Source organism: Nerophis lumbriciformis, linkage group LG16 (genome assembly GCF_033978685.3).
Source record: "Nerophis lumbriciformis linkage group LG16, RoL_Nlum_v2.1, whole genome shotgun sequence".
NCBI classification, from domain to species: Eukaryota; Metazoa; Chordata; class Actinopteri; order Syngnathiformes; family Syngnathidae; genus Nerophis; species Nerophis lumbriciformis.
This window is the reverse complement of record NC_084563.2, coordinates 29,465,045-29,482,098: the sequence shown is the minus strand read 5'-3', so window position 1 is coordinate 29,482,098 and position 17,054 is coordinate 29,465,045. Positions and strand designations below refer to the sequence as shown.

Here is a 17,054-nt window from a genome sequence, read left to right as displayed (position 1 = left end):
ACTGACCTATCTGACTGTTTTTTTTGACATTCCTTTAGCGCAGTTAGATGCGGCTTACAACACCGGGTGGCTTATAGGTGGACAAAGTTTTGAAATATGCCGTTCATTGAAGGCGCGGCTTTTAACCCAGGGCGCCTTATGGTGCGGAAAATACGGTATATATATTTCCGAATTGGTTTAACTGCCACCCTCCTGAATCTATTTAAAATCTTTTTTTTTTTTTATTTCAACCGCCCGACCCGACCCGCGGATAAAATCTTATTTTTTTTAATTTCATCCGCCCGATCCGCGGATAATCCGCGGACTCCGCGGTTGTGTCCGCAAACCGCGCATCTCTAATATATATATATATATATATATATATATAAATATGTATATATATATATATATATATATATATATATATATATATGTGTGTATATATGTATATGTATGTATATATGTTTGTATGTATATATGTATATATATATATATATATATATATATATATATATATATATATGTATGTATATCTGTATATGTATGTATATCTGTATATATATATATATATATATGTATGTATATGTATATCTGTATGTATATGTATATCTGTATATATATGTGTATATATATACCAATGTATAACTGTATACATATGTGTATATCTGTATACATATGTGTATATCTGTATACGTATTTGTGTCTATATACGTATACACATGTGTTTTATTTATTTTCATGACTATTTACATTGTATATTACATTTCTGAGTCTCATTTGCAAGTATTATAGTAGACTTTGCATGCAGTTGCAACCCCATGACAGTAGATGGCAGTAGTGTATAGACTAAGAAGTAGTCTTTGCAATTAAGCCGAATGAACAGGCCAGCCTCATGTTGCGCCCTACAAAGTGAGTATTGTACTTATTACACGCTTGCTGTTGGATTGTAACGTGCATCCACGTTGCAGTATTCATCACCAAACTTGGAGGTGTTGAAATGGCCATTTAAAATTGCTAATGCTAATCAGTAGCATGCGTATGGCACAGCCAATGTGAACTAGCGTGGAGCTAGCACGTTTTGGAAGAGTGGAGCCTTGTTGCTTTGTGGGCGGTGGAAGATTGCAACATTGCCTCGAAGCACCTTGGCTCGGACTGCTGCTTGTGCGATTGTTTCCTCGCCAAGTGTTTAGTAAAGTAAAACTGACTGTAGACAATTTCAATTTGAAGTAATTAAGCATTCTTTTTGTTGAATTATCCTTTTGTGTGTTTTATCAGGTTTCTTCCCGAATAGCTTCAAGGGATGTGAGGCTTTCCTCCGTCACAAGATGACTCTCATCTCTCCCTCCGTGCTGAAGAAGTACGGCATTCCCTTTGATAAGGTTGGCCTTTCACCTCTTTTTTAATGTTTTTTTAACCTCTTTTTGCCATTCAAATTCCTCCAATGTATGAACGTAGCATCTGACCTGGGCCTACTTTGACAGGATGCAGCAATGGCTCATTTCCTCTTCCCATTTGTCACCAAAAAGCTGTTTTTTCTTACCTCCCTCTTCTCTTGTCTGGCACACTTGCAGATGACGCAGGAGGCGGGAGAGTTCATGGTCACCTTCCCCTACGGCTACCACGCCGGCTTCAACCACGGCTTCAACTGTGCCGAGTCCACAAACTTTGCAACTCTACGCTGGATAGACTACGGCAAAAATGCCACGCAGGTATCAGTCAGCTGTTTCTTGCTTCATCTTTTCATACATTTCCTCTAAACATAACTGGGGGGGGTTTATTTACTCAACTGCAGAGAGGACTTGGCGTCCAATATGAGTAGAATGTTATTTTTTAATCATTTATTTGGGCATCTTTTAGGGCCATGATTCAAGAAAATGTGCTATTTCAGTAAAAAACTGAATATTTTCTTATATCCAGTTATTTATGTTTTATTTGGCACCGCTAACACTTTACACCAGGTGTTTAGGGACAGCGTGGCACGGTTGTGAGAGTGCAACCTGAGGGTTCTTGATTCGATCCCCTACCAACCTAGTCACGTCCGTTGTGTCCTTGAGCAAGACACTTCACCCTTGCTCCTAATGGGTCGTTGTCAGGTTTAAACACCGAACTATCTATTCACCATGAATTGATTAATACGTTTTTAAACAAGTTGAAAAACGTATTCGGGTGTTTCCATTTAGTGGTCAATTGTACAGAATATGTACTGTACTGTGCAATCTACTAATAAAAGTCTCAATCAATCAATCAATCAAAATCTATTAAATGAGACAAGAAGCAAGGAGTCAGGCAGAGTCAGAGTTCAATTTAGGAGAACGCATGGAGCTGCACACTCAGTCACAGTCTCGCCCTACGCTCTAAAGTACAGCTCCCGCGCTCCTCTATTTATTCAGGAGTTCCCTAGTTAACATCACTTAGGCCGCCTCCAAAAGGAAGTGGTCACACATATCATGTAAAGCAGCTCCAGTACGCACAATACGTGACGGAATGTGCTGGGGGCCTTGTGATTTCGCCTTGTCTGCGTGCTGTCGTCTTATCTTCGTTGAGGTACTTGAAGTCCTTGGCTGTTAGCAGGCTAAAACAAAGATAACATCTGCGGCGAGGCCACCCCTCATATGCCGTGGAAGATTACAAGTTGTGTGCCCTTGCACGGATAGAAAAGTACAACTTGAGCACAATAGATAATAACTATAGCAACGGCCTTTAAGCATAAGAGTTGTGTGATAACTTATACATCATTATTTTAACAGTCGTTGTTGGCATGTTGCACGGCAGCACCCGCCATCAGTGTGTGAATGTGGAAATAGTGTCAAAGCGCTTTGAGTACGTTTGAAGGTAGAAAAGCGCTATACAAGTAAAACCCATTTACCGTTTACTCATGGTAGTGTTCCATAATTGCCTGTCCATTGGATATTACCATACTCTATGGACTGTAGAGCGCACCAATTTGTTTTTCCATACATTAGCCGCACCGGACTATAAGCCGCAGATATATACATTGTGAAATAAGTTATTTGCACAAATATTTAGTACTTTCTTTATGTACATGCCTTAATTGTTTCCAAACGGTGTCTGAAACAGGGCAGTAAAACTGTTGATCAAACAAAACGTAATTCATGGTCATGGACACACTAGCCGTTGCAAGCTAGCTCTCCAATCAGCTAAACAGACTCAATAACGCCACTGTGACGTTTTGGTGAATTTACTGAGGAATTTGTGAAAGTGAAACAATACAAAAAGAATGTCGTTGTAAATTGATAATACTAACACAGACACTAGTAAACGTGTTGGCATATTAGCTAATCCTAACGACGCCAGCTTGATTATATAACGACAGCACGTACAAATATGCATGAAAACACTCGTGCAGACATCGCACATGGGACGCTTTAGTAAGTAAGAATAGTTTTAGTTATATTGTAAAACTTACACACGTTGCTCGGAGTGATGAATGAAGAATCCATACGAGTAAAAATGCTATGGACGGCTAGAAGACCGAATGGCACTTGTACTTCCGTTTGAAAGCTCAGTCCAAACAGGAGGGGAATGCAGCACCTGCAGTGTGCAAACTCGGTCAAAAGATGGCCCCATAACGCAAATAATAACATACCTTTTCAGTGTTTTTGATTGTTTTAAAAAAAAAAACTATTTGCATTATGATTATCAGCGAAGAAAAATCCATTAAATTGCCGCACCATTTTATAAACCGCAGGGTTCAAAGCGTAGGAAAAAAATTAGCAGTTTATTGTCCGGGATTTTTTTTTTTACATGTACTGTTTAAAAAAAGACTTTGATTTGACTAAAAGAAAGCTTAGTTGCCAGAATTTTACCGTAATTTCGCAGCAAACTATTCTAAATTTAAAAAATTATGTATTTTACGATACAATTCTGGCCTTTTTATTATTAAAGCATATGGTTGTTTTTACAGTGTATTACTCTACATGAAAAATCAGTACCACATTTTTTTTTACGGTAAGACTCTGGCGACCGAGACGTTTTTTTTAACTATAAAATATATTGCCATTTTCAGTGTACAATTTGATGGATAACTAAATAAATAATTTTGAGGTATTTATTTTTATTTGAACAAAAATAATTTTGCATGTAAGTACCTCTTAAGGCCCAAGCTGTTTGTTTACATGCTTTTTTTTTTTATTTCTCTTTGCTATTTGGGCTTATTGGACCCTAATTAGAATAAAAACTAAGAATCATCTATTGATATGATGTACTTAGTCCATAAGTACACAAACGTGTACTTCATGTTTAGTGACATGCTAATTCTTATTTTTACACTTTTTTTTTCTTCCAAATTCCATTGTATGTTATACTCTTCTGACACCAGCAGATGGCAGTATAAGTGTCCACATAAGACCCCAATTCAGTAGTGTACACAATTTTGGAAATAAGAGCTAAAAGGTGCTGTCCACGCATGTGGCCACTAAGCCTTTAAGGTTTGAAATCACTTTGTTCCCAGTCACAATGGAGTACTTTATTGACGCCTATTATTTGCAGGCCAGGACATGATGCCTTGAGTTTGACACTTTCCTTTCCTTGCAGTGTACTTGCAGTAAGGACATGGTGAAAATATCCATGGAGCCGTTTGTCAAGCGCTTTCAGCCTGACCGCTATGGCAGCTGGATGCTGGGCAAAGATCCCACGGCCATTGACCACACGCTCGCCACTCCCAGTACCACACCTGAGCTGCAGAGCTGGTTGCAGAGGCGGTGCAGGACTAAGTCCTCCAATAAAAGGTATTGTTTCCTCTTCTGTGTTATTCTCTTTATTTATTGCCTCTATGATATTGATAGTACCGTATTTTTCGGAGTATAAGTCGCACCGGAGTATAAGTCGCACCTGCCGAAAATGCATAATAAAGAAGGAAAAAAACATATAAGTCGCACTGGAGCCCAGCCAAACTATGAAAAAAACTGCGACTTATAGTCCGAAAAATACGGTAGGTCATATTTGGACAGGTGACACTAGGATTCAACAGATTTAGCCATCAATTGTACATCACGTGCCTCCCTTTTATAGCATGACATTACATAGACATGGCAGGAGGAGACCTTCACAGCACACTTAAATAGGATGGACTTGTTTATCCCGCAGTGGTCAAATGGTGTGGTGCAGACACACACAGTCCACAAGAAAATAAGGTCAACAACTCATGAAATGAGGAGGGAAAACAAAGAACATGAGAGACTGACAGAGCACAGAGGTGCCACTTCAGCTGAGCCACATCTACATACAGCTACCGTATTTTCCGCACCATAAGCCGCCCTGGGTTATAAGCCGCGCCTTCAATGAACGGCATATTTCAAAACTTTGTCCACCTATAAGCCGCCCCGTGTTATAAGCCGCATCTAACTGCGCTAAAGGGAATGTCAAAAAAACAGTCAGATAGGTCAGTCAAACTTTAATAATATATTAAAAACCAGCGTTCTAACAACTCTGTTCACTCCCAAAATGTACGGTAATGTGCAAATGTGCAATCAATAAGCATCAATAACTTAATGTTGCTCGAACGTTAATGTCACAACACACAAAATAAACATAACGCTCACTTTCTGAAGTTATTCTTCATTCATAAATCCCTCGAATTCTTCTCCTTCGGTGTCCGAATTAAAAAGTTGGGCGAATACGGGATCCAAAATGGCCGGCTCCGTCTCGTCGCAGTTCTGTGAATCCTGCCTTCCGGAAAGCTCGGACCACAGTTGTGACCGAAATATCCGCCCAGGCATTTACGATCCACTGGCAGATGTTGGCGTATGTCGTCCGGCGCTGTCTCCCTGTCTTAGTGAAGGTGTGTTCGCCTTTGGTCATCCATTGTTCCCACGCCGTTCGCAGTCGTGCTTTTAATGCCCTGTTGACACCAATATCGAGCGGTTGGAGTTCTTTGGATAAATATTGCCTTAAGTTTAAATTCTGCGTTATACGCGTGTCGCTTAGTAGGAGCCATTTTGTGGTCTTTACAGATGTAAACACACAAATGAAATGAAACGCAATATCCGGGGGCTTCTTCTTCTATGGGGGCGGGTGGTTGCTTACAGTAGAAGAATAAGCGCTTCCTCTTCTATGGGGGCGGGTGCTTACCTTGGCGGTTGCTTACCATAGAAGAAGAAGCGCTTCCTCTTCTACGGGGAAAAAAGATGGCGGCTGTTTACCGTAGTTGCGAGACCAAAACTTTATGAAAATAAATATTTATATTAATCCATATATAAGGCGCACCGGGTTATAAGCCGCACTGTCAGCTTTTGTGAAAATTTGTGGTTTTTAGGTGCGGCTTATAGTGCGGAAAATACGGTACACAAGTAAAACACAATAAATAATGCATATTAGGCCTCATCCAAACATCACGCGCTAAACAGTGTGTGCAAAAAACCCCCCCAACTAACATAGTATGAGTGGGTGTGTTGTATGTGATCTAGTAAGACTGCGTGTGCAATTGAAAAGTGGTGCAGACCACTTTATAGGGTGGTCCCCATTTGGTACCAGTACCAAAATGTATTTCGATACTTTTCTAAATAAAGGGGACCACAAAAAATATCATTATTGTCTTTAATTGAACAAAAAATGTTAGTGTACATAAAACACATGTTTATTATTGTAATTTAGTCCTTAAATAAAATTTTGAACATAGTAGACAACTTGTCTTTTAGTAGTAAGTAAACAAACAAAGACTCCTAATTAGTCTGCAGTAACATATTGTGTCATTTATACACCTATTATTTTGTACACATTATGAGGGACAAACTGTAAAAATTGATTATTAATCTATTTGTTAATTTACTGTTAATATCTGCTTATTTTTTATTTTAACATGTTCTATCTACACTTCTGTTAAAATGTAATAATCACTTATTCTTCTCTTCTTTGATACTTGACATTAGTTTTGGATGATACCACACATTTAGGTATGGATCTGATACCAAGTAGTTACAGGATCATACATTGGTCATATTCAAAGTCCTCATGTGTCCAGGGACGTATTTACTGACTTTATAAACGTAATATACATTTTTTAAAAAGGATCAAATATTGATGTATTCATAGTAGTATCGACTAGATACGCTCCTGTACTTGGTATCATTACAGTAGATGTCAGGTGTAGATCCACCCATGGCGTTTGTTTACATCAGGCATGTGATTTTTCCGTCTAAAGTCGGAATTCCGTCTTTTTTAATCTCGGGAAAAAATAATAATTATCTCCCGTTTTTCCGTTTTTTTTCCCGACCCTAAATCAAGATTCGAGACGTAGTTTATATTACGCCGTAGTTGATTGGTCGATATGTTCCTTGTGACCAATCAGGACATCTGTTATGAATGATGACGTTAATAACGTCATCATTCATAATGGTTATTACCGCCATTTTCCATATGTAAACGATGTCAGTTCTCGAGAGAAAGGACGCTTTACGAGTAAAAGAAATTGATAAACATGTCAAAAATACGTTTTGATGGGACTGGATGGAAAGGGAAATCACTGATACTGTTGGGAAGAAGGAAGTTACGACTTTGTTCGGTGATTTTATTCGGAAAATCGATCGTCCCGGAAAGGTTTTGTGCACGTGGTGTCATGATAATATTTACTATGGATTACGAGGTTTCAAGGCTTTGGAAGTACATGCGAAACGCCAAAAACATATGAAACAACTTGAAGCAAGGTATGTTCTATTAATGATGTTTTCATGTCTTTAAACACTAAAATATTTTCTTCAAATGGTGCTGTCTTTGTTAATTTTAGCATGTTAAATTGGTGAAAAACCAGGAGCCCTGGACCTGGCTGGGGGCCTTCGTCCCCCAGACCCCCGGAAATGTTTTCAGTCTTTTTCATTGTGGTCAAATCACATGCCTGTTACATTGTGACGCCGGTGAGCTATTGTATCCTCCTACGGTGTGTAGTGAAGCATGTTTAGCTATTCCTCATCCTGCAGTGATAATGCTACTTGTAAGAAACTTACCTTATTTGTCGCCATGGAGACAAGGATTAGTGATTTAGAAGTAGCTAAAACACTGTGGATGGACGTTAGCCGCTAGCTAGCTAGCCATGTCTTAAAGCAGCTCTTCCTGAGGGTGTTTCAGTGTTATAACTTCACCTTTATCTTAACTTTTTACACCAAAATGCATCCATTCTCCCTTTTCTGTCTACACACTGTGTCTGCTTGTAAGTACTCTGTGTGTGTGTGTGTGTGTGTGTGTGTGTGTGTGTGTGTGTGCGCTGCCCAACATGCTCCTCTGCTCGTAAAACCAGCAATGTCACAATGTTATGGCACGCTATCATGCCCATTGGGAACCGGTACTTTTCAAATAGTATAGTACGGGTTTTGATTCATTAGTACCGCGATACTATACTAGTACTGGTGTACTGTACAACCCTAGCACCTTATTGAACCTCTTAGGGCCCAAGCTGTTTGTTTACATGCTTTTTTTATTTCTCTTTGCTATTTGGGGTTATTGGACCCTAATTAGAATAAAAATTAAGAATCATCTTTTAATATGACGTACTTAGTCCATAAGTACACAAATGTGTACTTCATGTGTAGTGACATGCTAATTCTTATTTTTACCCTTTTTTTCCCCAAATTGCATTGTATGTTATACTTGTCTGACACCACCAGATGGCAGTATAAGTGTCCACATAAGCGGCCATAAGACCCCAATTCAGTAGTGTACACAATTTTGGAAATAAGAGCTAAAAGGTGCTGTCCACGCATGTGGCCACTAAGCCTTTAGAGGTTTTAAAGGAGGATGTTGCGTTTATGCGTGGCTTTTATTACAAAGACGATCATTTTCTGCACATTCATGTTCTCACGCTCCTTCCTGCAGCAGCACACGTCTGTAACACCTTTTCTCAATCGCAATCTAGACAACACAAATTCATGTACCTGGCGTGACTCAAATGTAAGAACATGCACAAAGAAAGACGTCTTCCCATGTAGAAGATTATTATAGTGATATATTACATAAATAAATAAAAAAACCCATAAAAAATAACATCAGCATCAATTAGCTTCAATCAGGCTTTTAAGTTCTCCAGCGACTTTAACATTATAAAATGATGTTGCTGAATTGACGATATGTCTAATTTTAATTTTAATTTCTGAGTGTCCAAAAAGTTGGCGCACACATGTAAAGTTAAAGTTAAAGTACCCATGATTGTCACACACACACTAGGTGTGGCGAAATTATTCTCTGCATTTGACCCGTCACCCTTGATCACCCCCTGGGAGGTGAGGGGAGCAGTGGGCAGCAGCGGTGTCCGCGCCTGGGAATCATTTTTGGTGATTTAACCCCCAATTCCAACCCTTGATGCTGAGTGCCAAGCAGGGAGGATTGTGACGTGTCCATGTGTGTTGCATGTCCTTCTCACACATGCTACATAAAACTCTTAGTGCTCGCAAAATGCTGATGAGTGTTGATAAATCACATTGCGTGTGCTAAATAATTATATTTGTATCGTATTCGTCCATTATTGTGGCCATTTCAATGATCAGCATACATTTAGCAGAGTTCTGGTTGGGGCGGCGTAGAGTGGCCGTGCCAGCAACTTGAGGGTTCCAGGTTCGATTCCCGCTTCCGCCATCCTAGTCACTGCCGTTGTGTCCTTGGGCAAGACACTTTACCCACCTGCTCCCAGTGCCACCCACACTGCTTTAAATGTAACTTAGATATTGGCTTTCACTATGTAAAGCACTTTGAGTCACTAGAGAAAAGCGCTATATAAATATACATACCTGCCAACTACTCCGGTTTTCCCGTAATTAGTACGGTTTTCATCAACCTATTCCGGGTTACGGTTGCAGTGATAAAAAATATGGTTTTTCATTAATTAAAAAAAAAAAAAATTTAAAAGGGACGGCGTGGCGAAGTTGGTAGAGTGGCCGTGCCAGCAATTGGAGGGTTGCTGGTTACTGGGGTTCAATCCTCACCTTCTACCATCCTAGTCACGTCCGTTGTGTCCTTGGGCAAGACACTTCACCCCTTGCTCCTGATGGCTGCTGGTTAGCGCCTTGCATGGCAGCTCCCGCCATCAGTGTGAATGTGTGTGTGAATGGGTGAATGTGGAAATACTGTCAAAGCGCTTTGAGTACCTTGAATGTAGAAAAGCGCTATACAAGTATAACCCATTCATCATTTATTTATAAAAATGCGCGAGGCTATTTATAGCACCGCTGCCAAGCACGAGGCACCTGTTGCCATTATTTCCAAACGAGCGAACGATCATGGAATCAGCCGGAGAAACATCGCAAACGAGTCTTAAACCGAAAAGAAAACTGCAGTCATTCCGTGAAGAATATTCAAAAGCCTATCCGGGAATAATTATCCGTTCCAAAAAGGGTGAAAACTACGCGAATTGCACCTTGTGCAGACAAGATTTTTCGATCGGACACGGAGGAATTAGCGATGTAAAAGACCACGTTGGGACAAAAAAACACAAGTCTAATGCCGTTGCTAGCGATACAGGTGGAAAACTTTCAACGTTTTTCGGATTTTAGCCACAAAAAGGTAATGACACCAATGTTATCTATTGGAATTGTTTAGTACTGTTATACTGTTAAAAGTGTTTATACTATTTATGCTTTCAAGTTCAAGTTGAAGAAATCTTGTTAAATGTTGACAGCATAACTACCAAAATACAGAAGTATGTCCTTAATATTTTTGCAGTGCTATTTCTGTTGAAAAGTTAAAATGATTACATTAGAGATGAGATGTGCCATTTTTCAAGTGTCTGATGGCTTAAATTAATTTTCATTAATTTTTCATATTTTGAATTCTTTTGAAAGGCTTACAAAAAAACTACATTTGAATTGTAATTCCATGCTATTGACAGGACTATTAATTTTAATGAAGTTAGCTTACCATGTTTACAGTATGATAATTGTGATAGAAATGTGAATTTTAGGCACAGAATATTTTTTACAATTGAACAAGGCAGTAGATTATACAAGCTTGGACAGAAAGTTAATAATGACACCAATTTTTTTATTTTTATGGAATTGTTTAGTACTGTTTTACCATTTGTTTACTGTAAAAAGTGTTTATACTGTTTATACTTTCAATTAACAAATTGAAGTCTTGTGAAAGGTTGACAGGATAACTGGCATTAACTGTCAAAATAATTTCAAACTATTGAAGTTAGCTTACAGAATAAACATGTCAATCAACCCATATGATTTTTGCTGTAATATTTTTGTTTTGAAAAGTCACTGTGACTGATAGAAAAGTGATGGTTTTAGCAACATTTTAACCTGTCTGAATGCTAATAATCATTTTGGGTCGGGGGGCGAACCTGAACCCCCCACCAGGACTTTGTCCTGGACCTACCGGGGCCTGCGGCCCCTGGACTCTGGCTACTAGGTTTTTCTGATTTCAAAAGTTGGCAGGTATGGAGTGGCCGTGCCAGCAACATGAGGGTTCCAGGTTCGATTCCCACTTCCGCCATCCTAGTCACTGCCGTTGTGTCCTTGGGCAAGACACTTGACCCACCTGCTCCCAGTGCCACCCACACTGCTTTAAATGTAACTTAGATATTGGCTTTCACTATGTAAAGCGCTTTGAGTCACTAGAGAAAAGCGCTATATAATTATAATTCACTTCACTTCTCCTTTAAAGAAACTACAACACCATAGTGTCGAGTGATAGTGGACTTTGGCTAGAATCGAACGAAACGCCATGAAAACCCTTGGTTGAAGACAGTCCTCTTATCCTTGTCAAATATTAGACTTAAATAGAAATCCTTCCTATTATTGCTTTACCTTATTGCTTTTTTATCCTGCACTACCATGAGCTAATGCAACGCAATTTCGTTCTTATCTGTACTGTAAAGTTCAAATTTGAATGACAATACAAAGGAAGTGGTTTTTAACCTTGTTGGAGGTACCGAACTCCACCAGTTTCATATGCGCATTCACCAAACCCTTCTTTAGTGAAAAATATATATATATATTTTTTCAAATTCAAGACAAAGTTATATGTTTTATTACTGGTGCACAACATGAACTGTGCATGAACATCACCTTGTTCAAAGAACAAAACCAACACAGTGCATAAACTCACAATAAATTACACACCTGCAAATCAGTCTGACTTCTGCTGTTGCCGTATTCGTAATACGCAGATAGGGAGAAGTTTTTATTTACCCGATGAGTCGGGTGTGTCTCGACCTACGCGGCGGAGGTCCGCCGAACCCCTGAGGCCGACTCACCGAACCCCTAGGGTTCGATCGAACCCAGGTTAAGAACCACTGGTCTAAGTCATTAGTTCTGTATATAGAATTAGATTCTGAGTGGGACTGTTTCTTCTCACACCCAGCACCTGCCACTCCCGCATGCGCTCCAAGCGTCTGAGAACCACAGAGGAGCCCGTGGCCCTGGATGACGGCAGCAAGAGGAAGGGCCTGTGTGGTCCCCCCGGGCCCAAACTGCGACGGCCTGTGGGAGAAACAGCCTGCGGGTCCGAGGAGGAGCACAAAGGCGGAGGAAGGGAGACAAAAGGCTCTTTTCAGCTTCCTGGTAAAACGCCAACTTCCAAAACAAAGTCTGATACCACAACGTTGTATGACCGTGAATTATGTCCAACCTGTTGTCCAGGTCGCTGCAGGCAGATGTGTGTGGTCAAGGTCAACCGAGTACAGAGCAACACTTTGGGCTTCTCTAACACCGATCTCAAAATCTGTCAGCCTGGTCCTGCCTCCACAGCAAAGCAGGACTTGAAGGCCGAGACTACCACTGATAATGACCCTCAACACCTCTCCAGCTCGGAACCTCGGTCTCCTGAAGGACTCAGAGATTGGTGTGAGCCAACTCAAATGCACATAGGAGTCAACAAGTCGACGTGTTGCTCTCCTGAACCGCAAGACCTCTTAATTTCTCAGGACTTCTCAACTCGGGACACTGGACTCATGTCCTCAAAAACCTCCACCGAGATAGGAATGGGATCTGACGCATCAAACCCTTTGAGTAGCCCAGAACCAAACATTAACAAGGGATCGGAGAAGTCCTACTCGCTTGACCAAAAACATATCCACCAGGAACCTAAACCGGAGGAGCGAGATCGTCGCGCATCACGTGTCCTTCCCCCGTCTTTAGGAACAGGCGAGGAGAACGTTTGCCCTCCAATGCTACAAAGGAGTGCCGGGGAAATGCCCCACCTCACCCCGGAGCCGGCAGATATGTTTGGCATCAGCCATCTCCCGCCAGTCTTGACCCAAGAGATGCCCTCCCTCACACCAGCCGAGGACAGGCCACCTGACGTCCCAAAGTCCAGCCTGCGCACCCACCGCTTTGCACCTGTGCTGCAGCGGGAGACCCCCGCTCCGTCCTCCCAGGAAGCCCAGCCGGAAAAGAGCGACGCCAGAGTTTGTGAAGACAGATCAGGTAGTAACCTGTCTTGCAAAACTAGTGCATTCATGTCAAAAACTGATGCGGAAAAGCACAACTTTGGAGAGAGTAGCACCTCTTACCAGCGATCTGGGAGCGTTGACCCCCAAATGGAGCCGCATTGCGTCTTAGCGGAGGTAGCAAGGAGCGAGCAGGAGCCAACACAAACACAAAGTGCATTCAGTCAGAGCAGTGTTGGCCCTGGTGTGACAGATCTGTCAAGTAACAATTACTCCCAATTACAAGCCCACTGTGCTTCCCCCGGCCCACACACAGACCTCAACGATGACCCCAGCAGCATTTGGAGTAACTTCCACTCTCAGAATCCTGCGGTTCTTATCCAAAGCCTCCATCCAAGCCAACCCTCCGTCTTCACCCACGACGCCATACCTTACACTTTGTGGGCCGAATCTCAGTGCAAAGAGGTCACGCACCTCGAAGACCCAGGCAAAGACCTCCACGAGAGGCAAAAGGGAGACAGCGGACCTTTCACCTGGGCCCAGCTGGAGCCCACCTCGCTCGCCTCGGTCGGTGCTGCTGAGGATGTGGACTTTGGCGAAGGTTCCCCGAGCGGTGAAGAGAGACGACGGGTGCTGATGGGCGACTTTGATGGCGTTGTTTCGCCTCTACTCATGGACGGAGGACTGCAGCATGGGGCGTCTGACATGGAGGAAGGGGGGTCGGATATAGAGGACGAGAACCGGAGTAGCGCCGACGGGGAAGGCAGCAGCGACTCATCTGATGAAAGTGATTCCAGTCGCTTCGATTGTGATGAATCAAGCTTGGAACCTGGAGAGGTTTGTGCTGTGAGTGTCGTCTTTTAAGGCGACCTATTGCTGGGTTGCACATGATCTCATGTCCGCGTTTCTTCTCGGCCGCTTAATCGACACGACGGTCAAGCGGCGTTAAAACAAGTGAGTGTAGAGTTTGAGCAGAAAATGTGGTATTGCTGTTCTGTTCTTGGCTGTTCCAGTCGTTCTAATAGAGAGATAGGAATGATCTTTCAGAGAGACCCCAAAGAAGTGGCTCATAAAGGTCGTAAAGTCAGGAAATAAAAATGTCACTTTCATCTTCTTGTGGAATACAATCGGACCGTGCTTGTGTCTGCAGAGATCACTTTGGAAAATGTTTGATTATTTGATTTGTTTGAGAAACTTCCTGTGATGCAATCCATTTCATTCCCTACTATATTAGTAGTGTTTGAGAGCAGAACTAAACGTAAAGAAAGGACAAAGAGATGGAATTAGTTTGTGTTCTTTTGTGCTTGCCATGCCTAAATATAACTAGAAGAAATAAACTAACGTCATGATAAGTCCTAGTAATAAATATTGTGATTGTTTTCTTTGTCCATTTTCATTCCAAATTAAATGCTTAGTTGGTGCTTTATTGGACACGGATGACCACGTTATGGCGATTTGGTGCTATTTGTTAGCAACAAGAAAATAGCCTTCATAGTATTATTAAAGTAGATGAATAAGTGAATATAGTGAATCTTGATATCGCTAGCAAACATTGCTGAACAACAGGGACATCTACAGCTATATAATGAGACTAAATATCAACTTTACAGCATAAGAATTAATTGTAGATGAGACTAATATTTGTGGCAGGAAATCAACTGCAAACAAACTTACCTTCTTCTCATTAGCATAACAGTCCGAGCACTCGTTAGGTCACGTGATCGCAACCCAGCAATACAAAAAGTGTGTACTTGCCCTCACCCACCTTCCTGTTCATGCCAGTACCCTGCCCTGACTGCCAAGAGGACCACTAAGAGCTGGCGGCACCCACTCAGGAAACCCACCGCAAGGGCTGTACCCACCGCGGTGAAACATCAGGCTGTCAGCGATGATGGTGGGCACGCACGCGCGCACACACACACACACACACACACACACACACACACACACACACACACACACACACACACACATTCTTGTATTTCTGACCTTCTTGAGACCTGAGAAAAATGCCTCCCACTTTAGGACCAGCCTTTCTAGATATATAAAGATGTGTATTTACAACATGAATAATATATACAGTGGGGCAAAAAAGTATTTAGTCAGCCACCGATTGTGCAAGTTCTCCCACTTAAAATGATGACAGAGGTCTGTAATTTTCATCATAGGTACACTTCAACTGTGAGAGACAGAATGTGAAAAAAAATCCAGGAATTCACATTGTAGGATTTTTAAATAATTTATTTGTAAATCATGGTGGAAAATAAGTATTTGGTCACTTCAAACAAGGAAGATCTCTGGCTCTCACAGACCTGTAACTTCTTCTTTAAGAAGCTCTTCTGTCCTCCACTTGTTACCTGTATTAATGGCACCTGTTTGAACTTGTTATCTGTATAAAAGACACCTGTCCACAGCCTCAAACAGTCAGACTCCCAACTCCACTATGGCCAAGACCAAAGAGCTGTCAAAGGACACCAGGAAAAGAATTGTAGACCTGCACCAGACTGTGAAGAGTGAATCTACAATAGGCAAGCAGCTTGGTGTGAAAAAATCAACTGTGGGAGCAATTATCAGAAAATGGAAGACATACAAGACCACTGATAATCTCCCTTGATCTGGGGCTCCACGCAAGATCTCATCCCGTGGGGTCAAAAATCCCAGAACCACACGGGGGGACCTGGTGAATGACCTGCAGAGAGCTGGGACCAAAGTAACAAAGGTTACCATCAGTAACACACTACGCCGACAGGGAATCAAATCCTGCGGTGCCAGACGTGTCCCCCTGCTTAAGCCAGTGCATGTCCAGGCCCGTCTGAAGTTTGCCAGAGAGCACATGGATGATACAGCAAAGATTGGGAGAATGTCATGTGGTCAGATGAAACCAAAATAGAACTTTTTGGTATAAACTCAACTCGTCGTGTTTGGAGGAAGAAGAATACTGAGTTGCATCCCAAGAACACCATACCTACTGTGAAGCATGGGGGTGGAAACATCATGCTTTGGGGCTGTTTTTCTGCTAAGGAGACAGGCCGACTGATCCGTGTTAAGGAAAGAATGAATGGGGCCATGTATCGTGAGATTTTGAGCCAAAACCTCCTTCCATCAGTGAGAGCTTTGAAGATGAAACGTGGCTGGGTCTTCCAGCATGACAATGATCACAAACACACCGCCCGGGCAACGAAGGAGTAAGAAGCATTTGAAAGTCCTGGAGTGGCCTAGCCAGTCTCCAGACCTCAACCCCATAGAAAATCTGTGGAGGGAGTTGAAAGTCTGTGTTGCTCGGCGACAGCCCCAAAACATCACTGCTCTCGAGAAGATCTGCATGGAGGAATGGGCCAAAATACCAGCTACTGTGTGTGCAAACCTGGTAAAGACCTATAGTAATCGTTTGACCTCTGTTATTGCCAACAAAGGTTATATTACAAAGTATTGAGTTGAAAATTTTGTTATTGACCAAATACTTATTTTCCACCATAATTTACAAATAAATTATTTAAAAATCCTACAATGTGAATTCCTGGATTTTTTTTCACATTCTGTCTCTCACAGTTGAAGTGTACCTAAGATGAAAATTACAGACCTCTGTCATCAATTAAAGTGGGAGAACTTGCACAATTGGTGGCTGACTAAATACTTTTTTGCCCCACTGTACATACTATGCAAATATAAAAAAGGTAAGTTTTTAGGTCCTTGTACCTTCCGTTCATTCTATTACCAATTCTGAAACACAAATCAAAAA

The 17,054-nt window shown here is 41.5% G+C and overlaps 1 protein-coding gene across 7 annotated transcripts in view; it reads left to right on the top strand.

The window, feature by feature from the left end:
* The window catches only part of kdm4c (lysine (K)-specific demethylase 4C), a 123,524-nt gene that overhangs the window by 27,914 nt on the left and 78,556 nt on the right, over positions 1-17,054 (top strand). For 5 of the 7 annotated variants that reach the window (XM_061976919.2, XM_061976917.2, XM_061976915.2 and 2 more), the window contains exons 7-12: positions 1,255-1,358; positions 1,551-1,688; positions 4,534-4,727; positions 12,289-12,488; positions 12,567-14,161; positions 15,098-15,209. In XM_061976919.2, the coding sequence (XP_061832903.1) occupies positions 1,255-1,358; positions 1,551-1,688; positions 4,534-4,727; positions 12,289-12,488; positions 12,567-14,161; positions 15,098-15,209 (2,343 nt within the window). The remainder of the gene's footprint in view (positions 1-1,254; positions 1,359-1,550; positions 1,689-4,533; positions 4,728-12,288; positions 12,489-12,566; positions 14,162-15,097; positions 15,210-17,054) is intronic. The other 2 variants (XM_061976918.2, XM_061976923.2) reach the window with 1 other exon arrangement.